Source organism: Pipistrellus kuhlii, unplaced genomic scaffold, assembly GCF_014108245.1.
Source record: "Pipistrellus kuhlii isolate mPipKuh1 unplaced genomic scaffold, mPipKuh1.p scaffold_m20_p_4, whole genome shotgun sequence".
Taxonomy (NCBI): domain Eukaryota; kingdom Metazoa; phylum Chordata; class Mammalia; order Chiroptera; family Vespertilionidae; genus Pipistrellus; species Pipistrellus kuhlii.
This window is the reverse complement of record NW_023425540.1, coordinates 25840888-25867560: the sequence shown is the minus strand read 5'-3', so window position 1 is coordinate 25867560 and position 26673 is coordinate 25840888. Positions and strand designations below refer to the sequence as shown.

The following is a 26673-nucleotide window of genomic DNA, read 5'->3' as shown; positions in this document are numbered from 1 at the left end:
CGCAGGCACGAGTGCTTCCGGGTCAGGGGAGGGCGCGCTGCGCGCGGCAGATTCGAAGTTCGGGCTGGGCTAGTCGGTCCTTTGGGCAGCTGTGGAGGAAGAGGTGGAAGTGGACTTGGTGGTGGCGCCGGGAGTCAGGCGGCGGCCACGATCGGACCTGGTACCCGCTGCTCCTGGCAGCGGCGACGGTGCTATGGACCAGGCCGTGGGCGACCTGAAGCAGGCGCTGCCCTGCGTGCCCGAGACGCCGTCCATCCATGTGGAGGTGCACCAGCGGAGAGGCAGGTAAGCCGGCCTGGCCAGACCCCGTGGGACCCGGGTAGGTCTGAGCCGATTCGGCCTCTACGTGGCCCCCACGGACAACACTCGGCCCAGACTTCCACTGGAGCCCACTGTGTCGGACACGGACCTGACCATCAGGCCCGGCCCTGAACGGGACCCACGCTGAGCCCAGCCGGGAGCAGCCCTGAGAAAGCTGGAAGCTAGGATGGGGCAGATACTCAGAGCTCTCAATTCTAGCGGAAATACAGATACTGTCATCAGAGCCAGCATTTCTCAGGCTCTTTCCTGCAAGGAGGCATGTACCACATTGATCGCACACCTTGGTGTGATCTCAGAACCAGTCAGCGTGGCCGTCAGGTGGCAAGGTGGGCTGAGTGGAGCCTTGAATGCCAAGCCCGAAGTGTTCGGTTTTCTCAGTGTGAATGCCAGCCTTGGGGGCTTGTTAAAATGCAAACTCCTGACCTGACCCCACAGTGGTGGGCTTTCCTTCTTTCACTAACAATAGGGATAGCCAACATTTATTGAGTGCTTACTATATGCTAGGCATTGTCCTCAACACTTTGAATTTATTGACAATCTCCAAACAAGTCCAGTGTACTGCCCCCTTTATCTGATGAAGAGATGAGGCACCAGGTGAGCTGCTCCCCAGGTCCCACAGCTGGCAGGCAAGGAGTGGCTCTAGTTTGATCCCCCAGCAGGCCCACTCCCTCCTGTACTCTGCACTACTGCACTTTCTTATGTATGCCCCAGTTTCTTTTTTTTAATTTTTAAGTGTTAAAATCTTGGTGTGTGTTTTTTAACTTAGAACTGACCTTTGTGTTTTGTTTGTCCAGCACGGCAAAAAAAGAAGATATAAAGCTGAGTGTTAGAAAGCTACTTAACAGACATAATATTGTGTTTGGTGATTACACGTGGACTGAGTTTGATGATCCTTTTCTGACCAGAAATGTGCAGTCTGTGTCTATTGTTGACACAGAATTAAAGGTTAAAGACCCACAGGTAAGTTACTAATTCCCTGTGCCAAGAAACAGTTAACCATTAGCTAAATAGAAAGTTGTTGCCATGAATGTCTGCTTGCTGCTTTGATAGTTATGTCAGAAATTTTGCTTACGATTTTGCTTGACGATTGAATAAGTACTGGTTCTCTGGCAGGTGCTGGGAATAGACATGGCCCCACTGCCAGCCTGCTGTCAGGACAGTTGGGAGAGATTGGAAACCAGGAATTAGAAGGCAGCACCAAGAATAGTGGGCTGTGCTGATGAGGCTTATCTGTCTTCTCTGTTAACCTTTCTGTCAACAAAATTTATGGAGTGCTCAGAATGTATTAGGATCACAGGACATGCTGGGGCAACAGAGAAATGGGCTTGTCTTCTTGAATCTCTTCACTTAGTCCAGCATATGGACTGCCTCACCTGTTCATGTGTGGGAGCTAAGAAGAACTTTGTGTGACATTGTGGATGCGTTGGGGCAGTTCTAGCACCAGAGTAAAAACAACCCAAAGTGTGTGCCTCACATTACTGATATCTGGATGGTTTCTGTCTTATAAAGAACCAATTTGGAAGAATTTGATAAGACACTAAAATAAAACTTGTATGGTGGACCTCTTCATTCTTATACTAGAGGCCCACTGCACAGAATTTGTGCAAGGGGCTCGGCCCTCACAGCTGCGGAGACTGCCTCGGCCCTCATAGCCCTGGCTTCATCTGGAAGGTCGTTTGGCTGTCCGATTTTTGTGGCATTGTTGGAGTTTTATCCACACTGAGATTTTATGTCATTGTACTCGATTTTGGCCAGCTGAGGGGAACTGGAGAGCTTTCCAGCACTGCTGTGGAGGGACAGGTAGCACAGTATAGCTGGAAGACATGAGTGCTAACCACTAAACATTTTGATGTTCTCATCTTTGACTGCAGATTCACCTCAAGGAACTTATCTTAACATATAAGTATGTAATTTTGTAGAGATATATGAACAAATATTATTGTTAATAATAGCTAGCACTTAGAAATATTTTAACTATCTTTCCAATGTGTTCTTTATTTGTGCAATGCCATGCTTTATTTCTGTTTTTATAGTTGCTATGTCTTTTCTCATGCTGTTAAGCATTTTTGCCATCATTACTCCGAACTCTTTCATATAAATTTCTTATCTCTATTTCATTTATCTCTTCTGGGGAATTCTTTTGTTATTTTATTTGTGGGTTGTTTCTTTGTATCCTCATTTTGGCTGCCTGTTTGGATTTGTTTCTAGGTATTAGGTAGATCTGCTATACCTCTCAATCTCTAGTGCAGGACAGTGTCAAATGCTGTTTCTGACTAATTAGATCAGGCAAATACTCAAAGCCTTCAGAGACCACCTCTGCCTACCAACTGATAGGATGCTGACTTGAATTGCCACAGGACAGTCATCCTCAGGAGTGTCCAGAGTTGCCTTTTTTTTTTTTTTTTTTTTTTTTCTTCTCAATAAGATGGAGCAATTGCTTCTGGCTGTTATTTTTAGACTCTTAAGTGACCTCAGGGAAAGGTGTTTTCCAATTGGGTGGGCCAACTGTCTTCCCCCAGGCAAGGCTGCCTGAAAAGAAATGTCTGTGTGGGAAAGGTGTCCTCCACTCGTGAGGGAATGATTCAACACAGGAAACTAGGGGTTTCTACCTTGTGAGCTCTAACCCCTGAGTCCCCAACCCTGGCTTCTGCTCACACAGCTCCAATCCACTCTGCCCTTCCTGCTGGAGCACATGGTGGGTGGCTCCATTTTGTGTGTTGGCCCTTTAAGAGGATGCTTGAATTTCCAGCTGTTACTCCCTAGCAGATAGTAATCCTGCTGCTTTTCACAGCTAGATGTTATGTGGGTGCCCTTCTCAGTTCTGGTGCTTGCTGCTGGGGGGCCCAGCTTGGGGATTGGATCACAGAGTTGTCAGTGGCAACCCCCCACAGCTGAAATATCTCTCAGGAACTTCAGTTGCTGTCTGTGGTTGCCAGGCCAGCCCTTTTGTGCCTCCACCTCTTCAATAGTCTCTATGTGGTCTCCACTTGTGGTCTTCAGGTATCAGGGATCTCTCCAACGAGTTTTCTATTGATTATTTAGGAAGTTTTTCTGTATTTTAGTTGTAATTCCAGTCTGTTTCTGGGAGCATGTCTGTGCAACATCCGCCTACTCTGCTGCCATTTTTAATCTTTTAAATAATGGGAAACATTTGGGTAATGTAAGATGAATGCGAGGTAGATTGTAGAGAGCAGCAAGTTCTAGCTGTGGCTCAAGGAGTGACTCCCAGGATATAAACTGAGAACCCACCCTCTGAAGAAAGGGCTTCCTCCGTCATTGTCTGGATGCTGGGGAGTCAGGAAGGCCTCATGGGCACTGGTTCCAAAACCATACCACCTTAGCTATCAAAATATTTCAACTGTTTATTAGAGATTGGTTAAATGTCTGACATATTCACACCAAATATGCTATAACCATGAAAGAGAATGGTATTTCTATCTACTGATGTAAAATGTCTCCTAGCTCTAGTAACTGGGAAAAGCGTGTTTAAGAAACTGTGATAGAATTAATTTTGAGTCAGATGTATGTGGATATATTATAGGCTAACATTTAGGAGATTGATTGTAGGGGACTTTGACATTTTTTTAAATGTTTTTATTGATTTCAGATAGAGGAAGGGAGAGGGAGAGAGGGATAGAAACATCAGTGATGAGAGAGAATCACTGATCGTCTGCCTCCTGCATGCCCCATACTGGGAATTGAACCTACAACCCAGGCATGTGTCCTGACCTGAAATCTAACCGTGGACGCTCAACCACAGAGCCATGCTGGGCAACTTTGACATTCTTCATTCTATAATTGCAATTTTTAACAAGTGTGTTACTTTTATAATTATAAAAACATTAAAGTTATTTTTTCAAATAGAGGTCATACACCAAAAGGGGAGGGAGGGATAAACACATTTAAAAGAGCTAATCCTGACTCTGAAGTAATAGACTTTTTTTCTATTAACATCACCTTCAATCTTTATTTTTGGACTTTAAGGTTCAAATTGGATATTAGAATTGAAAAGTAAGTGATTTTTCCATTTGTGTAGACTTATTTGATTTTCTTTCTCATCACAGCCCATCGATTTGAGTGTATGCACTATTGCGCTTCACATCTTCCACCTAAATGAAGATGGCCCCACCAGTGAAAATTTGGAAGAAGAGACAGAAAATATAATTGCAGCAAATCATTGGGTTCTGCCCGCAGGTAGGTGATAATAACAGTAGATAAAACATGCTGAATCCACAAGGTCAGAGGATGGCATAATCTCAGATTTTCCAAGTCAGTTAACCAGAGAGGTTTTTGTTCATTTGTTTTGTAGGATTGTAAGGTATTTTATATCTTACAAAAGAGGAAAGTAGAGAGTTCCTTTGCACTGAATCCTCACAGATGGTGTTCATTGAGAAAGGGACCATTCTCTTCCTTCCTGTCCACTTGGTCAGTCCTACTGGACCACTCCTTTCTCCTACTGTCTCGATGCTAATTTGTGGACTTGCCAATGTGTTCTTATAGGCAGAGTCCTGGGGTTAACTTAGTCATCAAGTTTTATGCCTGATGTCCTAATTGCTGGACTAGACCCGCTGCTCTGCCTTGCCCAAGTGTTGACCTACAGGGAGAGTTGTGGATTAGAGTCTGTCTACAAGAGATGGCTGTATGTAACAACATGACAAAAAGTAATTCTTACCCAGTTAATTATCTGTTAAAAGTCCTACATAGCTGACATTTATTTTACATATTTAATTTTAAGACAGTTTTTAAAAATTTAACTTCCCCTTAATCAGAATCTTAGCATGCCAGTGTGGAGCAGGGGAGAGCATCAATGGCTCAGGGCAAATCTTGCTGGTAGGTGTAATGCTTGCTTCCTAAAGTTAAGTTTTTGTTTCATTTTGTCACAGCTGAATTCCATGGGCTGTGGGACAGCCTGGTGTATGATGTGGAAGTCAAATCTCACGTAAGTTTCACTTTTTCCCCAAAAGGCCCCCTTGTTTGAAGTAGAGTCACTATTGTTTTGCTAACAACTCAGAACTCTTTGACTGAAATATGTTTTTGGGAGCCACTGCCTGCTAGCAGCTGATATCCTACATGTCCGTCCTCTGAGACTGCTCCCACATGGAGTTGGTCTCTGGGGCATCCCCGAGGGGGAAGTGGGAAGGTGCCAAATGTGAAGAACCACGAGGGCTGAAGGGAACACTGCAGACAGAGCAGGTTGGCAGAATGGAGCAAGTACCAGCATGTCTAAAACGCTTTTAAGGGAGGAGTCCTTCTGCACACTGTGGGGGATACTGGTAGTCTATCCTGGTCTCCCAGGCTGCTCTGGGCAGCCACAGTGAGAGGAGGGAGTCCTGACTGTTATATTGTAGTAAGTGTGTTGAGTGCTTGCCTACTGCTATGTCAGCCCAGGGGAAGGAGCGTAGTCCTACTTGATAAGTCCCTTTTGTGTAATCTAGTAATTAAAATATTTGTTTATCCTTTATGCTTGTAATAGTAATAGCCAGCAGCTAGCCTCATCTGCTTTAAGTTACCTTCTAAAATGAAAGCTTGTGATGTATCCAGGAAGCATCTGGTTGTGGTGTCTATGGAGGGCTGCCTTGCTCCTGTCCCTGCTGCCTGCGCAGGAGCACAGAGTGAGAGCCTGTGTCTGTTAGCCTCTTTATCTGCATGTTTCCTTTCTTCACTCAGCTCCTTGATTATGTGATGACAGCGTTACTGTTTTCAGATAGGAATGTTGACAGCAATCTCATCACCTGGAACCGGGTGGTGCTGCTTCACGGTAAGGCATGTGAGGTTACATGGACAGGGAAGGCTGTGATATCAGGTTTTACGTGTACCTTTGTCCTTCTGGGAAGAGTTACAGCAGTTTCATTCTGGTGGAGCCAGAGTTGTCCTAGAATGTTCCTTCTTCGTGAAGCCGATGCAGCTGACATTATTCTGGGCATTTGTTACTTGACTATTTGTCTGGCAGCCACCCAATTACTTCCTTGTGACTTTTTATATTATTATTAAACATTTCAATTAACTCTTATTTCTCCAACTGATCGTAAATTCCTTGGGAAATAAATTGCCTGGTATTTCTTTGTAGTATTCTTAAAGCTTTGCTTTGTGAGCAGTAAGCTGCAAAACCATACTTTACAGAAATTTTGTCTGGTTCTTCCCAGAGAAAGATAGGGGGTATTTTTCTTAGCTTAGGAGCACAGAGTAATCAGCCTCTTTATACCAGTTAAGATTGTACAGTTGTATATGCCTTTTAAATAGCAGATATCTCAGCACATTATCCTGATACCAGTATCATAAGTATTTCAATTCTTTCATTTAGAACTTGTTATATATTTTCTTTTTCATTATTAAAAATGCTTGCAAAAAATCATTTGAATATACCAGAATTTTCTATTAGATGCGTTTGTTCTTCTACATTGGTCACCTCAGAACTTCTGCAAGGCATGTTAGGTGACACACAGAGCAAGAGGCTGTACAATCAAGGTCCCTTGCCTTCATCCTCTGGTTTAGTACGGGGTGCGGGCCACTGTAGAAATAGCCATAGTGAAAGACGGTGCTGCTGTGGCCTGCAGACACAGCAAGTTTCAGTGCCTAAGTGTCCTGATGATTAGCAAGAAAGGTGGGTTTGACTTTTGAAAGATGCCTTACTAAGTAAACTTCATAGATGACGTGGGGACAAGGAGGTGTTAGTGAAGCTATAGACCAGGAAATGCAGTGCTCACTTAGAGAGCTGAGCCAGCCCCTCGGCCCAGAAGCAGGGCTTATGTCAGGGGCAGTGGAAGCTAAAACGAGAAGCACAAGTTAAATTCAAATTAGGAAAAAAGACTTTTAAAGTGTACAGTATCGGTAATACTTTATGGCACTTTGCTAGCAGACTTCTTTGCGTGTTAATAGGCAGTGCTTGTAATAATATTCATAGTATTGAGCTCTCCGCTTCTTATTTTGTATTCTGTCGAAAATACAACTACCATGGTTTTAAGAAATTTGTCATAACGCTGACTTAAACATGTATTTGCTTAAATTTTGTCCCAGGTCCTCCAGGAACTGGAAAAACATCCCTGTGTAGAGCGTTGGCCCAGAAATTGACCATTCGACTTTCAAGCAGGTAACTGGTGATTTGAGAGAGGAGAGTAGTGGGAATGAGATTTATAATAGCATAAGCTGTCTTTTTAATAACTTTACTTGAATAGTAGGTCCCTGTCTTTCATTGTAAAATATTTCCTCTGTACTAAACATAGTCTTGAGTTATGACTTCAATCTTTTTAAATTTATGGAGATTTGCTTAGTAACCAGCTCGTGTTCTGTCCTGTGGACCAGTTCCATGTGCACTTCAAAGAACGTGTTTCTGCTGTTGTTGGGTGGAATGCTTCATGGATGTCAGCTCAGGGTACTTGATGTCCCTGCTGATAGTCTAGTCTGATGTTCTATCACTTACTGGAAAGGAATGGCCAAGCTTCTAATGGTGAATTTGTCTGTTTCTCCTTGAGTTCTGTCTGTTTTGGAATTTATGGTCTCATCACATTTGAAAAATAGTTGGCCATTTTTTTCTCAACTAATTTTCCTAATCTCCCCTCAGCCCCCTTTCTGGGAGCCCATTGATTTGCAACTTAGACTGTGATGTTATCCCAGAGGCCACTGGTATACCTTTTTGTTATGTTTTTTTCAGGTTTTAAACTTTTCCTGTCTGTGTTTTACTTTGGATAGTTTCCTGCAGTATCTAATTTGCTTTTAATTACATTCAGAGAAATTTTCATTTTGGATAGTGAGTATTTTTTTTCTCTGAAGTGCCATTTGGTTCCTTTTATACTTTTTACTTATGTTCTGTTAAAATCCTTGATCAATTTTTATAATAGTTATTTTAATGTTCTTGTGGACTAACTCCATAATCATTATTTCTGAGTCTTTCTATTGACTGATTTTTCTTCTGGTTACAGGTCACGTTTTTTGCCCTTGGCATGTCAGGTAATTTCTGTTGGAATGCAGACATTGCGATCTGAAGTGTCTGGGTTCTCCAAAGGCTGCTGGGTCTTGTTCTGATAGGCATTTCTGTTACTTGTGATTTGTTGTGATCCTTTTGAGGTTTGTTTTTAAACTTTATTAGGAGTCTAGGTGTTCTCCAGGAGGCCCTTCCTGGGGTCTCAGTTGAACACCTTGAATGAGTAACAAGTATTCTCTGCTTTGGCTGTTGGGAACTTGAACATAGCCAGTCCGTGTGAGCACCGGGAACCGTTTAGCTCACAGGTTTGGAGAACCTTATGGATTTCCCTGCTCCTAGACATCAAAGTGTTCAGTAAAGACTTGAAGGAACATCAGGGTGATTTCTGGTGCTTTATTTCTGAAAAGCTTCCTGCCCTCTGGACTTCTGACCTCTGTCTCCTCAATTCAGCATCGTGGTTGAGTTATTCTTATGTCTTCTCCACACAGAGAGCCGATGATTGTAGTACCAATTTATTTCCTTGTCTCAGGTCACAGTCCTCTGTGCCTGTTGTCCAGTGCCCTTCATTGACGTTGCTTCATTTATGCGGTCAAGTAGTCTAGTTGGTGAAGGCACAATATAAATCTGGTGCCTGTTACTCCCATTTGGCTTTAGAAAAGGGAATTCTATGAGATTTACTTTTAAATATCTACTTTGTTTTCAAAATGTCTTGTATTTTTTCATAGGGAAATTGCTTTATTTCAACCCTTTATTTTATGCTTAGCAACTTGGCCTTTGTCTTAACATATTGAAGTGCATCTGTGTTTTAAAGATCTTTATGAGCAGTTTTCTAAAACACCACAGAGTGAAAATGTTGTTACAAGAAATAGAAGTTTTCCTAGCACAGTCATGCATGGTATAACTACTTTTTGGTCAACAACTGGCTGCATACATGATGATGGTCCCATAAGATTATAATGGAGCTGCAGAATTCCTATTGCCTAGTGACACTGAAGCCATGATAACATCAGAGCACAACACATTACTCATGTGTTTGTGCTGATGCTGGTGTAAACAAACCCACTGAGCTGCCAGTTGTATAAAAGTACAGCTCATACAGTTAGGTACAATACATATTATTTGAAAATGATAATAAACAACTATGTTACTGGCTTAAGTATTTAATGTGTATACTTTCTGTTGTTATACTTTTTATTCACAGTGTGCTCTTTCTACTTATAAAAAGAGTTTGCTATGAAACAGTGCAGGGTGTGTGTGTGTGTGTGTGGTGCTGTGCTGGATCATATACTTCGTGTTTACCAAGAGCCTCTGTGTAAGTGCCTCTGTAAAGCTGTCACAATGAGGAAATCGCCTCACCATGCATTTCTCAAATGTGTCCCCTCATTAAATGACACGTGACTGTACAAAAATCTGATAATGTATAACTCTGTTTATCAACCCAGTCTTTATTTTGTTACATTGTCTGTCTTCCCTCTCCTCCTTTGTGAACAGAATTAGTAAATGGTCTTTTCTTTTTTAAATGGAAAGTCTCTTTTTTAAATTTGAAAGTAATTCTTTTCCTTCTGTGGACTTTCAACATGAAAGACCCTGGAGAGGACTTGGGAGTCAGCTCCTGTCCTGCCTCAGTCTGGTTTTCTGTACGATTCTAGTCAGAACTACTAGTAAGTGTGTCCAGACCTCTCAGCTGCCTCCTGAGTGGCTGCAGGATTACTGCTGATGCCATTCAGTTTGTGTGTTAAGGTTCACTTTTTGCCATCTCAGTATCCACGGTGCTAGAATTTGTGCTGGAAAGTAAATTGTTACAGTTTTTAAGGTTTTGTGAAAGGAGGAAAAAATATTCAACGCCAGGTAAAACCTCTGATGCTTGTTTATGTAGATTTGTTTGCTTATTAGTACCATAGTACCTCTAAAAAATAAATGTAAATTATAAGTAGATTAAAAATGAGAGGAATTCTACTGTTGTTTTAAGCCAAATGAAGATATTCAGTTTGAAAAACTTAATTTGCTTCAACCAGAACTGTTGGTTGCATTTTTTTAGATTTTTCATACTAGTTAGTATGCAGACTACTGGGTACCTCAGTTCTTTGTCAGTAATTATAATGATGTGTTAGTAATGCTCACCACACTGGGCAGCTGAGAGGTGTTGTATTTAATGAGCAAAAGTGCTGCCACTGGGATTGCCAGAGGACTAATTTGTAACGTAATTGTCTTAACTCTTTTTTTTCTTTAATCCTAGGTACCGGTATGGCCAACTAATTGAAATAAATAGCCACAGCCTCTTTTCTAAGTGGTTTTCAGAAGTAAGTTTTAGTTCTCTAGATTGTCAATCATTTAGTTTAGGGGTGTTGAACTCAATCAGAGAAGGGGCCAAAATCTAAAATCCAGCCTAAATCGCGGGCCGAATGGTTTACTGAACAGTCATAAACTGTCATTGTGATGGAAATGCAGTGGAGTGCAGTGATGACAGCGCGGTGCGGGCCACATTGCAAGGCCTGGCAGGACGGATTTGGCCCGCGGGCCTTGTGTTTGACACATGTGATTTAGTTGAAAAGATGGCCTGTATATTAGGCAAACTTTCTGTGCATCTGACTTTGTGGTCAGAGGAAACTTTCAGAGCTAAGCAGTTACTTAGAAATAGTATGAGGCCTGAAAGCCTGGGTACAACAAATGACTATCACCATTGTCTGAGGAGGGAGGGCATCCTGAGTTCTCACCTGGACTGCACCCCTCAGCTGAGCATGCACTTGGAGTTCTGAGCCTCTTTCTGCCATCTGTGAATTGAGGGGCTTGGACAAGGTGACAGTACAATATCCCTCGCTTTTGAAGTGTTCTGCCGCAGGCAGCCCTGTCAGTTGGCCCTTATGGTAGGTTGGAGTAGGAACAGGGAGTGTCCATAAGGAGTGTGCCTGGCTGGTTTGCATCTTGGCACCCGTGATTCATCTCATTCCCAGTCGTGGGGACAGTTGGGAAAGTAAGAAAACAGATTGTGAGCCATGTGGCCCCTGGACAGGAGTTTATGGACTCAAGTCTCAGTGTCCTGGCACATGAAGCAGGGAAAGAGGGCATTTGGCTTTACCTACACCCCTGCAGACCTGGCTTCTCTGATTAGGGAGTTCTCCAAGGGCTGTCAGGAAATGGCGGGGGTACCTGGAGTCAGAGTGATGCCAGGTGGGGACAGGTGTGCACCAGGCAGCATGATGAGTACAAGTCAACACTGAGTGTTTTGGTTCCAGAGTGGCAAGCTAGTAACTAAGATGTTCCAGAAGATCCAGGATCTGATTGATGACAAGGATGCTCTGGTGTTCGTCCTGATTGACGAGGTAGGCATGTTCATGCATTAAACCTGTGGTGGAGGAAATTCAAGACTGAGCGTCTCTTACTGCTGCCAGGGTGCAGCCAGCCCCTCGCTCAGCCCAGCCTCCATCGGGCAGTCACTGTCTCATGCAGCCCTGTCCTCTTTGCCATCCCACATATTAAACTTCTGGCATACCTGGACACCTGACACCCATTCATTTGTTCATTCACTTGCTCATTCACATGTTCCGCGGCTGACTTGTGGGGCCAGGTGCTGTAGTTTTTTCATTGCTCTGTCCCCACAGGTGGAGAGCCTCACAGCTTCCCGCAATGCCTGCAGGGCAGGCACCGAGCCTTCAGATGCCATCCGTGTGGTCAACGCTGTCTTGACCCAAATCGACCAAATTAAAAGGTACTACAGTCATGTGCCACTTAACGATGGGGGTACGTGCATTGTTAGGTGATTCTGTTGAATGAACATCAGAGAGGCACTTATACAAACCCAGATGGCATAGCCGCTGCACCCTTAAGCTATATGGTACAGCCTTTTGCTCCTCAGCTATAAGCCTGTACAGCAAGCATGTCAAACTCCCATCTCTGCTCTTGTTTGGCTCACCCTGTTCACCATTTGAGGGCTACACACCTGTTGCCAGAGTCCAGGTGAAGCTGATCTTCCTAGGTGCTCCCTGGCTACACAGCTGCCTGTGAGCCATCTGTATGCTGACCACAGTCCCTGAGGGCAGCACTGCCCCTATACCAGGCTGGGAAGCATGCTTCCCAAGGCACCTTGTGCCAGCCCAGGTTGGAGAGCAGAGTGGCAGTAGTGGCTCTCAGAATTTGGAAGCTAGAGGAGAAAGCAGCTGGTAAAGGGGATTTTAAGACTGATCCATGGTTGTCGATAGCTGTGTGATGAGCAGTTGTATGCTGTGCCTAGGCAGATGGGGTGCAGTTACTGGGGGAGTGGTCAGGAGATGGAGCAATCAGGGATGCCCTCAGAGATTAGACTTTTATCACAATTGAATGAAGTAAGGGAACAGCCAGCAGATGTCTAGGAGAGCTTTCCAGAGGACAGAGAAGTGACCAGAGCAAAGGTCCCCAGAGAGTTGGATTGACACACTGTGTGTGGCCAGGTGCTCAAGAGTTGCAGGATCTCAGGAGGCCTCATGGGCTGTATTGGGATAGGAAGGATAGCTAGCTGAATGACAGCTAAGTGCCCAGAACCTTCAGGCAGCTCCTGACAATCCTTGTGTAGGGTAGGGTATAATCAAGTCACAGGCACGGGCTGACTGGTCCTCTCTCCTCCGCCTCCAGGCACTCCAACGTGGTAATACTGACCACTTCCAATATCACGGAGAGGATCGACGTGGCCTTCGTGGACAGGGCTGACATCAGGCAGTATATCGGGCCCCCCTCTGCCGCAGCCATCTTCAAAATCTACCTCTCCTGTTTGGAAGAACTGATGAAGGTGCTTTGGTTTTTTTTCTCTTACCATTAGACTTTATATATTTTTTAAATTCCTTGACATAGATTAAAATAGTTTGAATATAGGATAAGGTATTTTTACAAGGCATAAACCATTTCTTTAGATTGAACAATCAGTTTGTTATATCTGGCAGGTTGCATTAATGGTCAAAATCATGGCCACTGACTCAGTATTTTTGCTTTTTTGGCACAAAATGATCATTGTGGTTGTTTGATTTACCTGCAGGCGATGAATGGGTAGGAAATGTATGGGCTGTGGTCAGCATTCCTGGCAAGTTCTGGTTCTGACGGCCTTTGCAAGTGATCCACTCTCTGAGCCTCATTTTCCATCCCTGAAAGAAGAGCAGTAGAGGTCCTGATTGACAGAGAGGTCATCTGACAGGGGGTCATCTCACAGGGAATCATCCAGACTAGACAGACTCTCACAGCCTGTCATCGGCTATGGTGTTCATGTCCTTTTGGTCCCGTGTTCTGGTGATAGCAGTGAGTGCAGCAATGTTCACAGTCTCTGATAATTCAGTATAACAGGGACCTGACCTGTTCCTGGTGCCAAGAGCTCTGGGCACTGCGAGGACATGCACTGTAACCAAGCTAACCAACAAATGGGCATTTACCTGGTGATCATAGTAAGGCATCATTGTAATTACTGATGGGGTGGAATCACCACCCCCACCCCCTCCCCCCATCCCCTTTTGCAGCCACCTCCTGGCACTACAGATCTGGACCCAACATCCTCCACAAAGATGACACAGCCTGTGGCAGGGACAGGAGAGCTGGGCTCAGGACTGGGCTCAAATCTGGTTCAGGACTGACCTGGCATGCACATTCCATCATACTTTTCTGGGATGTGGGAGAGGCAGAGGGCTCCCAGGAAGCTTTGATGTGAGATCCCAATTGGCCATCAGAAATGTTGTGCAGTGCAATGGCGGGTCCTGCTGGAGATTGCCCTCAGTGTGGTGTCGTACTCACACTTGTGCTCTGAATCCAGGGATGTTCTCAGGTTGAGCCAGGTGCATGGACTTTTTCTGGGAGCTGAGCATGTGGGCAGGGGTGGCTTCTTACACAGATTACAGGAAGTTCGGTTATTCCAATGCTCTAGTGGAGATTTGGCTGGTCCTGAAGGCTGACGTGTGATTGTGCCCTCTCTGTCAAGACCCTGAGGTCTGCCATCCTCGCACAAGCCTGCAGGACGGTGCCTGTTAATGGAGGGGCCGCAGGGGCAGCTCGGGCGGCTGCAGGGAGCCTGAGGTAGTCAGTCACTTAGATGGGGGTCCAAATATATCGAGCTCAAACCCTGCTCTTAATTTTACCTATGACCCTCATCAAACCTCCAAAATGTACGGAGGAAGCCTTTCATTTTTCTATCTCCTGGTTCCTGAATCAAAACAGTTCATGTTGAAATTCATTCAGTGGTGGCAGTCTGACAGTCCAGTGTGGCTACTTGGCAAAGAACATCCAACATGCAGGCTTGTGGTCTACAAGGTGCTCTCTGACTCAGATCCTGGTTGTGTCAATTCACCAAGTGAGAGTCTAATCTTAAAAACAACAAACACAGACTCTCCTTGAAAGGCAGGCGAAGTCTTGGCTCCAAAGCCCAGCTCTGCCGTCTGTGGGTTGTGTCATGTCCTTGAAACCAAATATCAGATTGAACTCCCATGTTGACATGTGACGTGGTGAGGACACATTTTGGCCAAAAACATAGAAAAGGCTGGGCCACTGCTGGTTTCAGAGACGTGTTTTGTTGTTTGTATTCTTGCCTTTGTTTGAAGAATCAGGGAGATGTGTGTTGGGGTGGAGTGATGTGCATGCACTTGTTAAATGGCCTGTTTGCGTTTTAATAAGATGTGATGTGCTTGCTCTCTCTGTGCTGTCCTGTTACTGACTGTATGCATTCTGCCCCTATCTTCCCAGTGTCAGATCATATACCCTCGCCAGCAGCTGCTGACCCTCCGAGAGCTGGAGATGATTGGCTTCATTGAAAACAACGTATCAAAGTTGAGCCTCCTTTTGAGTGAAATTTCAAGGTGTGAATGGACCTAATTTTTGTAACCAAGAAAAGTCCATTTGCTGTAGTAATAGGGAGTCATAATTGACTGTAACCATCTGAGGTCAGGGTTTGGGGGTCAGAGGATAGAGAGTTGAACCCCAAGTCATCATACATAGGCTAGTGGAGCTTCGGAGCCCCCTTGTTCTGGGTTCCTGGTCCAGGACTGCTAGTGCTTTTAAGTTCTCAGACGGCTTTGGGGATCAAAGAAGGTAGAGAATGGGGCAGAGCCTCAAAGAACAATAAGAATTCAGAAAAACTGGAGAGAAATCGGTGAGGCCGCAGGCACCGTGGGTGCAGGGACCTTAGGTGAGTTGCGCTGCCGAGGGCCAATTCTGGAGAACTTCTGGGTTCTGACCAGAGTTTGAACTTTATTCTGAGGTCGTAAGGGGTGTGGAAGGTTTTGAATGAAGATATAACATAAAGAATGGTATTATTTTATATATATATATATTGTATATATATATATATATATGTATAAATACTTTTAGAGTGGGAGGAAGGAGATTGGGAAAGAGAAAGAGAAACATCAGTGTGATAGAGATAACATCGATTGGTTGCCAAAAGGCTGAGAAGCAAAGTGCCCCCACTGACCAGGAATCAAACCGTGACCTCCATGTTAATGATCAACGCTCAACCACTGAGCCACACCAGCTGGGCTAAAGGGTATTTTTAAAAATTATTTGTTGAAGAAATTTAAACCAGTTGAGATAGGACAGAGGGGAGTAGTTCAGAAATTTCTGCAAAAATTAATAAAAATATGAGGTAATCCATGCCGCTGGGTAGGGGTTGGGTCCCTGAGCACAGCGTTGCCTTAGGTGGCACAAATGGGCAGCAAGGACCCTTCCCCACCGGGAGCAGTAGCTGAGGACTCCTCAAGGGGTTGTGGGAGAAGGAACATTCAGAGATGGGTAGGAAAAGTAGTCCTAAAACATAATTGTTCACTTGACATCCACAAACTTGGCTTACATTCTCAGGAAGAGCGAGGGCCTCAGCGGCCGTGTCTTAAGAAAACTCCCTTTTCTGGCTCATGCACTGTACATTCAGGTAAGTCTTCCACAGCCACCCTCCACCACTGGGTACTTTTCTCTTTACCATCCACTCTGTCCAGCAGTGTGTGGCCTTGCTAGGAGTCACATTTAAACCATTGGGTTATCTGCCTTCTTTTACCTCAGTTTCTAACGGGACAGGCTCCTGGAGCCTAGGAGGTGCTAGCCTGGGTGCCTTAGTGGTGGGGCCCCGCCAAGCTCTTTGGGGGGAGGTGGCCGTGCTGTGTGTCTCTGCTTGTACACATCAGAGCTCACATCCAAGCCTCCGAGAGGTGCTCGTGCCCCTCGGGCCTGGGCCAGCTCCCTCAGAACAGCCGCCCGGAGTTGCCTCTCTGACGTCTGCTTCATGGAAGGGATGAGTGCTGCCAGTGGCCCTCAAAGGCGAGGGTCACCCCTCCATTCCTTCATCCCTATCCTTCCAGGCTCCCACCGTCACCATCGAGGGCTTCCTCCAGGCCCTGTCTCTGGCGGTGGACAAGCAGTTTGAAGAGAGAGAGAAGCTTTCCTCTTGTGATTGATTGAGCGGGGCTCCCCACCTGTGGTTTTCAAATCATGAATGCGAACAGTGAGGTCGCTTCCTCAGAAATGTGTCAACGTGGCATAGACCTGCAGGGCCAAGCATTGTTAAAAGAAAGTGCCATATTTATATATTTTAAAATGCATGTTAGAGGGCAGGTGGCATGTCATTTTCACTGTTTTAAAGGGAGATAGTTCAGGTTCTGTTATCTCTTTGTAAAGAACTGTCTAGATGTGTTTCATCCTGCTTGGGGTTGATTGGACACAAAATGTTTACAAATTTTGTTTAAAAATGATGACTAATATAGGTTAGGGAAACAAAAGAGGAATTACATTGCCGTAAATAAGAATCTGGTCATAGCATTAAAATTGTAAAAATCACTCAAGATAGAAGATGTCACTTGCTATCTGCAGTGAGCTTGTTTTACTTAGTGCAGACATTGCAAAGGAAATGTGCATAAGGAAAAGCTATTCCTGTGTTACAGAAATCAAGAAAAAATTCTAGGTAAAGTATTGTTCACAGCAGTCAGATGTGGCCCTCCTGGTGGGAAGGCAGTCCTCGATGTTCCCCCGCATGTGTCAGGTGCTCTCAGCTGCACAGGCAAAGGTACAGCAGCACCTCTCCCTGCATTCAGTTCCATAGCGTTACCACAGCTCAAGTGAAAATTCACATTAACAGATGTGAAACAACTGGCCAATAATTGGTATATTGCACAGAATATTATGTTTTGCTTTTATCTCATGCTAAAATAAATTTTATATTAGTGTTTTGTATACATTTTTTAAAAAACGTGTTACCTTTTGTTATATAACTTTTTAAGTATTAAAAGTTTTTCCCCCCAGAATTTTCTTGCTTTGTTTCTCTTACCACTCCCATCCGCTTTGAATATTATTTAAAAATTGCTCACACAATTACTTAACTTTTAGCGTGTTTTATGCTTTGGGGATAAAGGCAGAGAGGCTATGCCCATTTTATGGGAACTGCACACACAGGTGTGGGAGGGTTTCAGGCTGCACGGTGGAGGACCCCCAAGGCCGTGGCACACTCGGTGCCATCTGCCATCCTTGGCTTTAGCCAGAGCCAGAGCCAGTGACTTCTGCCTTGGAGTCAGAGCCTGGTTCTGAGGTTTCCTGAAGACCCTATAATGGGGAAAGGTGGGTCTGGGCACCGGGAGCGAAGGGGATGGGATGCTCCACACCCTAGTATTGGGGCTGGAGAAGGCAGGGACCATGAAACAACTTCATTTCACAGGTTGCTGCTGAAATGCCCAATGTTTAGGTACCCAGGTGGAAGGAAGGGGTCTGGGAGGAAAGGAAGAGCCTGGGGCATTATGGATAAAGAAATAGGCAGCAAGGGAGGCAGGCATGGGGAAGAGAGCTCAGAAAGACGGGTGGGCAGGGCCTTAGAGCCCAGACTCTGCCAGCAGTGTAGGAGAGATTGGGGGGAGCAAGAAGGGGGGTTGGTAACATTCACCAGACCTACACCCATTTCCCAGAAAGGGTTCTAGGGGGTCTGTGGGTGCAGCTGACACATCTGCCCATGGGCCACTAGAGGGCAACACCACTCCTCGGGATGGGATGGAGGGAGTTCTGGGCTCACCAGGGCCCCAGGATGGAAAGATGGTCAGCAGAGGTGGCCAGCCGGGCCATGTGTCTCTGTTCAGGCCCAGAAGTCCCTCTATCCTCCCTACAAGCCATGTGTGTTCATGAGCTTGCATGTGTGTGTGTCTACATGGGAGGGATGGGGGCAGGGTATGGGAACTTCCCTCCTCAGGACCTAGCTCACCAGACTTGTGTAGACAGAAGAGACATAGGCCATCCCCACACCCATCCGTCCTTCCAGAGGAGGCCTCTGCTTGAGATGGGAGGACCAAGGTATGAAGAGGGAGGTCATCCCTGATCGTTTACTTTTCCCACCTCCCTCGAGTAGATGTGGCCTGTGGGAGTCAGGATTGGGATACAAAGAGCTAAGGCAGATGACCATCCCCCCACCCCCCACCCCTAGGAGGAAAACAGCTCCCACACTGCCACCTGCCACCCCCTGTGCTCTGAGCAAGAACGGGGATCGCTGAGTTCAGACGTCACACACCTGCACTCAGGGCCGAAGCTGCTCACCTGTGGTGGACAGGACACAATGCAGTAAACAACACCCAGGACTGAAGGTGACGTGCCCCTGCCATGGAGGCCAGGAGGCTTTCATTCGGAGGCTCAGCTTCCAAATCAGAGGCCTCACTCAAGGCCTCACTCTCTGTCCCAGGAAGGAAGCAATGGCTCTCGGTGCACTGGCTGTGATTCCTGTCACCATGATGAGGCTCCTGGAAAACTCGGCTGAATTATCCTTTATAACTGGAAATGTTGTTTCTCTGTCACCTGAGTTATCACTTGTTACAGGAGACCCACTTCCTCTACCACCTGAGTTCTCATTTATGACTGACAGCTTCTAAAACCTGGGTTATTTATGACTAGAAACCTTCCTCCAAAATTTGAGCTATCACATGACTGGAGTATAATCACCTGAATTATCATTTATGCCTGGAAATGTTGCTTCTCTGTCACCTGAGTTATGACTTTCTTGCTCTATAACCTAAGTAAAACAAAGACTGGAAACGTTTTGTTTTCTGTCACCTGAATTCTCATTTAGGAATGGAAATATTTTACTTTCATCTGAGTTATCGTTTATGACTGAATACATTCTTGCTTTATCACCAGTTATCTTATGACTGAAAAATTCTTCCCCTAAAACCTCAGTTGTTATTATGACTGAAAACTTTCCTCCTCTATAACCCGAGTTACTACTTATAATTGAAAATATTTTGTTCTATTACCTGAATTATTATTTATGACCTCAAATTTTGTTTCTCAAGTACCTCAATCTTTTTCTCTATAACCTGAATTATATTTATGATGGAAAACCTTCTTCCTCCAAAGCTTTAGTTATCATATTATTGACAACGTTTTGTGTCACCTGAATTATCATTTGTGACTGGAAATGTTGTATTTCTATCACCTGACGTCTTATGACTTGAGACAATTTTCCTCAATCAGCTGAGTTATTATGACTGAAAACATTTTATTCTCTATCACCTGAGTTACAAATTTGACTGGAAACCTTTTCCCTCTAATCTGAATTACCATTTATTACTGAAAACATTTTGTTCTCTATTACCATTTATGACTGGAAATATTTTTTCTTCTACTACCTGAGTTTTTATTTATGAATAGAGGCCCAGTGCACGAATTCTGGGTGGCCGGCAGGGATTGGGCCGAAACTGCAGTCCAATGCCGCCTGCAGCTCCTACCTGCCTCTCCTGCTCATCCAGCCCCCACTGTGCCTGCTGCGGGCACATGCCCAATCAGTCCCCATTGGGAGAGGCTCACGCTGCACAGCAGTGCTCACCAGCCATGAGCCCTGCCCTTGGCACCTTCCCAAGGGGAGTGGCCTGCGGGATCTGTCTGAAACCGCCCTCCAACATCCCCCGAGGGGGCCCGGATTGCGAGAGAGCATAGGCCAGACTGAGGGACCCCAATGGTGCACAATTGGGCCACGGAAGGACCATGGGAGGACTCCAGGGTGTCTGGCCTGTCTTGCTCAGTCCTGATCAGCCAGTCCGAGCATCTGCCCCCTGGTAGTCAGTGCACATCATAGTGAGTGGTTTAAAAGCCTTTGCATATCATTAGCATATTATGCTTTGGTTGCTTAATTGTTCTGCTGTTCAGTCTGTTTGCATATTACCCTTTTATTATATAGGATGGGAAACAGTCTCTCTCTAATTTCATGCCTTACTCTCACTCTCTAATTTATGACTTAATATTGTTCTCTATAATCTGAGTTATCATTTATGACTGGAAACATTTTCCCTATATCATCTGAGTTGTCATTTATGACAAAAAATGTTCTCTATAACCCGAGTTACCGAGTTATCTTGTTCAATCATCAGAGTTAGCATGACTGAAAACATTTTGTTCTCTGTCATCTTAAATAACATTTATGACTAAAACTGTTTCTCTGTTACCTGAGTTATCATTTATTATTGAAAACATTATGACCTTTCTCCAGAGTTATCATTTATGACTGGGATGGGATGGTTACCAGTAATAAATGGTAACCTGACTTACCATTTATTACTGAAAACCTTCTTCCACTATAACCTGAGTTACCATTTATGACTGAAAACTTTTTTGTCCTCTCTCTGGCCGGGTGTTGCAGTTGGTTGGAGCACTGTCCCATACACCCAAAGGTTGTGGGTTCGATTCCCAGTCAGGGCACATAAACAAGTTATTGGTTCGATCCTCGGGTGGAGTGCGTATGGGAAGCAACTGATCCATCTTTTTCTTTCCCTCTCTCTCTAAAAATCATGTTTAAAAAAACAACCTTTTTGTCCTCTATCATCTGATGGCTAGAAACTTTCTTCCCTATATCCTGAGTTATTATTTATTACTGAAAACATTCTCCCTCTAATGCAGTGGTTCTCAACCTTTCTAATACCTCGGCCCTTAATTCAGTTCCTCATGTTGTGGTGACCCCCAACCATAAAATTATTTTTGTTGCTACTTTATAACTGTAATTTTGCTACTGGTAATGAATCGTAATGTAAATATCTGTGTTTTCTGATGGTCTTAGGTGACTCTGCTAACAGTTCGCAACTCACAGGTTGAGAGCCACTGCTGTAGAGCCTGTATTAAAGGGTTGTGGCATTAGAAAGGTTGAGAACCACTGCTCTAATGTGAGTTGTCATGTAGGACTGAAAACCTATCTCTAAAACCTGAGTTGTCATTGATGACTAGAACCTTCTATGATCGTAATGCCTCTTGCACACCCCCTACCGGGGATGTGCCCGCAACCAAGGTACATGCCCTTGACCGGAATCGAACCTGGGACCTTTCAGTCCGCAGACCGACGCTCTACCACTGAGCCAAACCGGCTTCGACATAATTACTGACATTTTTTTCTACATCACCTCACTTATTATTTATGACTGAAAACTTTCTTCGTCTATTCCCTGAGTTACCATTTATGATGTAAACATTTTGACCTCTATTATCTGAATAATAGTTTATACCTGGAATGGTTCTTTCTCTCTCACCTGTGTTATTATTTGTGACTGGGAACATTCTTCCAGTGTCACCTGAGCTACCATATATGACTGAAAACATTTTGTTCTCTATCACCTGAGTTATTCTTTATGATTAAAAATCTTTTCCCTCTATAACTGAGATATAATTTATGACTGGAAACACTAATCAGATGTATCATTTATAACAAAACATTTTGTTCTCCATCAACTGAATTGTCATTTATGGTGGGAAGTGTTTCTTTATCATCTTATTCATCATTTGTAATGGGTCACTTGAGTTATCATTTATGACTGGAAACATTCTTCCCTTATCACCTAAGTTGTCATTTATTACAAAAATATCTTCTTCCTTTTTAACCTGAATTATTATTTATGATAGAAAACCTTTTTTTAAAAAAATCATCGGAGTTACCATTTATGACAGCAAACATTTTGTTCTCTATCATCTTAAATAGCATTTATTACAAGAAATGTTTATCTATCACCTGAGCTATCATTTGTTATTAACAACATTGTGTTCTCTTTCTCCAGAGTTATTGTTTATGACTGGAAATCTTACAGTATAACCTGAGTTGGCATTTATGTCCTCTATCATCTGATAATAATTTATACCTGGAAATGTTTCACTATCACCTGTGTTTTTATTTGTGACCAGAAGTATTCTTCCTCTATAACTGGAGTTATCATTTATGGCTGAAAACCTTCTGCTATAACCTGTGTTATCACTTATGACTGGAAACATTTTGTCCTCTATCATCTGAATTATAATCTATGACTAGAAATGTTGTTTCTCTATTACCTGTGCTATCATTTACAACTGAAAACATTTTGTGCTCTATCACCTCAATCATCATTTATTACTGTATATGTTTCTCTGTCAACTGAGTTATAAATGGTGACGGGAAACATTCTTTCTCTATAATCTGAGTTATCAATTATGACAAAACATTTTCCTTCTATAACCTGCCTCATTATTTATAACTAAAAATCTTCTTCCACTTTTACCTGAGTTATTTATGACTGAAAATTTTTTGTTCTTTACCACATCAGTTATTATTTATGGCTAGAAATGTTTCTCTATCACATCTATAATAATAAAAGCGAAATATGCTAATTAGACCAGACAGCTGAATGACATTCCGGACAAAGCCGGGCCTGTGAGAGCTGAGCCCCTTGCATGAATTTCTTACATCGGGCCTCTAGTGAGTTATAATTTATGACAGGAAACATTCTCCCACTATCCCCTGATTTATCGCTATGACTAAAAACTTTCTTTCATTTTAACCTGAGAATTATCCTTTATAACTTAAAACATTTTGTCCTTCATCAGAATTATAACTTATTATTGGGTATGTTGTTCCCAACTTGTGTTATCATTTATGAATGGAATCATTATTTTTGTATAACCTGAGATCATTTATGACTGAAGCAATTATGTTCTCTGTCATTTACGTTATCATTTATAACTTAAAATCTCCTTCCTCTATAACCTGAACAACAACTTATGACTGAAAATCTATTTTCTCTGTAACCTTAGTTATCATTTATGACTGAAAACCTTCACCTGTAATAATCTGAGTCATCATTTATATCTAAAAATCTTTTGTTTTCTATCCCTTAAATGATCATTTGTGACTATATCGTTTATCACCTGAGTCATCACTTATGACTGAACACCATCTTCATCTATAACCTGAGTTACCATTTATGACTGAAAACATTTTTATATTGACTGAGTTCCATCATTTATGATGGAACCTCATGGTTCCCTTTATGACTAGAATTTTTTTTTATGTTGGTTATCTTTTATGACTAGAAAACTTTTCTCTATCATCTTATTCATCACTTATGACTGAAATTTTTTCTTTCTATATCATTTGATTTATCATTATAACTGAAAAATATTCTTTCTCTATAACAGGGGTGAGGAATGTCAGGCCCACAGACCATATAAGGCCTGAAAAATCATTTGGCCTGGCCCTGCCAAGGCATTAGGAGTGAGTTAATGAAATGTTTGACCAAATATAGCAGGTTAATGTTTAAGCTGTTAATTTTATATGGCCTGAGAATGTTATAAATATCCAAATGGCCCTTGGCAGAAAAGAGATTCCCCACCCCTGCTCTATAATCTGAGTTATCATTGATAACTGGCTTCCTTTGTTCTTCATCCCTTGTCTCATCACTTGTGCTTGGATATCTTTACTTTTATTGCCTGTTATTTTTTACGATTGGAACATTTTTTTGAATGACATTTTGATGTGGTCTGGAGCTGTCCTGTCTACAGGATATGTTGGCTCTGGGCCATCTCAAGCGGTACAGGCCAAGGTCAACCACCAGCGATGCCCTGCCAGGGGCCACCCAGCATGAGCTACAAAGCAATCTGCAGATAGCTACCGTGTTTTCCCGAAAATAAGACCTAGCGCATGGAAAAATAAGACATCCCCTGAAAATAAGACCTAGCGCAACTTTGGGAGAAAAAATTAATATAAGACACTGTCTTATTTTCAGGGAAACAGGGTACTACTGTGGTGGGTCTGGAGGTGCCAGAAGCAGTCAAGTTACAAACCAAGGCCAGCTGCCACTAATGCTGGGCCTGGGGCCACTTAGTAGAAAGTATGCAGCATGCTTTTAGGGAAGTTCTAAGCATAAACCAAGACAGGCCATTTCTATTGAAAAGCCACTGAAAACAGCCTAGGTGGGGTTGCAAGTTGGGTTGTACCCTGGAGTCAAAATAAGACCACCAGAGGCTGCTAATTGATTAAAAAAGCAGGCAAGGGTTTATTGAACTGGCCAGGATGCTGCAAGAGCACCACACACAGGTGGCCACACTCAGGACCGCACCATTCCAGGTGTAGGCAGTCCTTTTAAAGGTCCAAACCACAAAAATTTTCCTTTGTTCTTAATTCTAAATTCTAAAGTCTGGGAACAGCCCACAGGGTCGTTCCCAGCCACATCCTGCTGGACGTTGGAATGTGGCCCTATCTTGCAATAGCAGATAGTACAGAAGCAGAGCTGAGCGGTTAATCTCTAAAGGTTATCTACAGTTTCTACTCCTAAAGCTACTGAGTCAGTGGGAATCAATCTCCTGTGGTCCTGGTCCATAGGCACAGGAAAATTGCCTTAGCCTTCAGGTCTCAATCTGGAAGCTGAGGCAGCTATCCTATTGTTTAAGCAAGTAAGTGAGTGCCAAAGCCAGACTAGCGGGGTTAAAATTCAAACAGCAGTTTTTACCTAAGTATGGTTGCTACCATACTTCATGGGGTCTCAGGGAACCACCATGGGAGGGGAACAGTGTTAGCCAGGTTGATGGAGACTCAGATATGGTGCCCTCCTGCTGGCTCTGTGGGGGAGGGCCCAGAAAAGGAGCAATAGCCTCTGATAGCACTTCTGTTTTGAAGAAAGCTGCCCCTCCAGTCCTCTCCCCGCTCTCATGCCAGGTTCCTCCCATATGTCCCTGGTGCTCCAGCACTGGAGTTTGGAGCTAGTGAGTCTGAGTAAGTCCACACATGGGCCCTTTAAGAGGAGCTGTCTGGGACTCCTGCAGCCCTTTGTCTCACTCAGCTGCAATCCAAGTTTGTTTATAAAGCCAGAAGTTATGGGGAGTTCTCTTCCTGGCACTGGAGACCTGGACTGGGGGTCCTGCTATGGAGCCGGGATCCCTCACTCCCCAGGGAGGGGGACGTCTGCATCCAAGATATCCCTCCCTATTTTTACCCAACACATAAGGGTGTAAGGCCAGCCCATTCCTTGTCTCCACCCCTTCTACCAGTCTTGATGTGGTTCCTCTTTATATCAGTAGTGGCAAGACTTCTGTTCAGCTAGATTCCACGTAGTTCTCAAAGATGGCTGTTCTATAGTTTAGTTGTAATTTTTTAAAATGTATTTTATTGATTTTTTACAGAGAAGAAGGGAGAGGGATAGAGAGTTAGAAACATCGATGAGAGAGAAACATCGATCAGCTGCCTCCTGCACACCCCTACTGGGGATGTGCCTACAACCAAGGTATATGCTCTTGACTGGAATTGAACCTGGAACCCTTCAGTCAGCAGGCTGACGCTCTATCCACTGAGCCAAATCGGCTAGGGCTAGTTGTAATTTTGATGTGAACATCAAAATGCCATTCAACCTCCTCTACAAGGGACACACTCAAGGGGTGGGCTCAGTAGGGACCAGAACCCTGATGAAGTAAATTCTGCTCCATAGTGTTGGCCCCTGCACAGCTGGTCCTCACACCAATCAGCCTAGGGTTACATCCCTTCCATTGAGGTGCCAACAGCAATCAAGGTTCAATAGCAACAGGAGGTGTCCACAGCCCACACAGAGGGGGGCTCTGCCACAGAACCCTACAGGACACCTACTATAAGGGGCCACTCGACCAGGCCTGGGAGACATGGCAGCTGTACCTAATATATAGGAACAACACAGGGAGGCAGCCAACACGAGGAGACAAAGAAGCGTGTCCCAAATAACTTCACTTACCTTTTATGACTTCAAACTTTGCTCTCTGCCCCCTGAGTTTATAACCTGAAACATTCTTTCTCTATAGCCTTAGTTATAATTTATAACTGGAAACACTTTTTCCCCCCTATCGTCTTATTTATCTTTTATGATTCTTTTTCTGTCAACTGAGTAATTATTGATAAATGGAAAACTTTTTTTCTGTATCACCCTATCATCTATGACTGGAAATCTTCTTCCTCTATTAACTGAATTATGTATATCAGACACTTTTCCTCTCTCTCACCCTATTTATCATTTATGATGAGAAATCTTGCTTTTCTATCATCTGATTTATTCTTTATGAGTAAGAACCCTCTCTATATATTGCCTGAGTTTTCTATCATGTGAATTATCATTCATGTCTAGGATCCTTCCTTCTCTATTACTTCACTTACTGTTTATGACACAAAACCTGCTTCTCTATCTCATTTATGACTGGAAACCTTTATTCTGTATCATCTGACTTAATTTATT

The 26673-nt window shown here is 43.7% G+C and overlaps 1 protein-coding gene across 1 annotated transcript; it reads left to right on the top strand.

Annotated features, from left to right (window-relative positions):
- Nucleotides 1–36: 36 nt before the first annotated feature.
- On the top strand, nt 37–16937 carry TRIP13 (thyroid hormone receptor interactor 13). The gene is made up of 13 exons (XM_036411228.2): nt 37–285; nt 1116–1281; nt 4386–4515; nt 5205–5260; nt 5989–6079; nt 7336–7408; nt 10476–10539; nt 11473–11559; nt 11839–11945; nt 12845–12998; nt 14927–15039; nt 16037–16106; nt 16531–16937. The coding sequence occupies exons 1-13, from the start codon at nt 194–196 to the stop codon at nt 16624–16626; spliced, it is 1299 nt and encodes a 432-aa protein (XP_036267121.1). The 5' UTR covers nt 37–193; the 3' UTR covers nt 16627–16937.
- The last annotated feature ends 9736 nt before the right edge of the window (nt 16938–26673 follow it).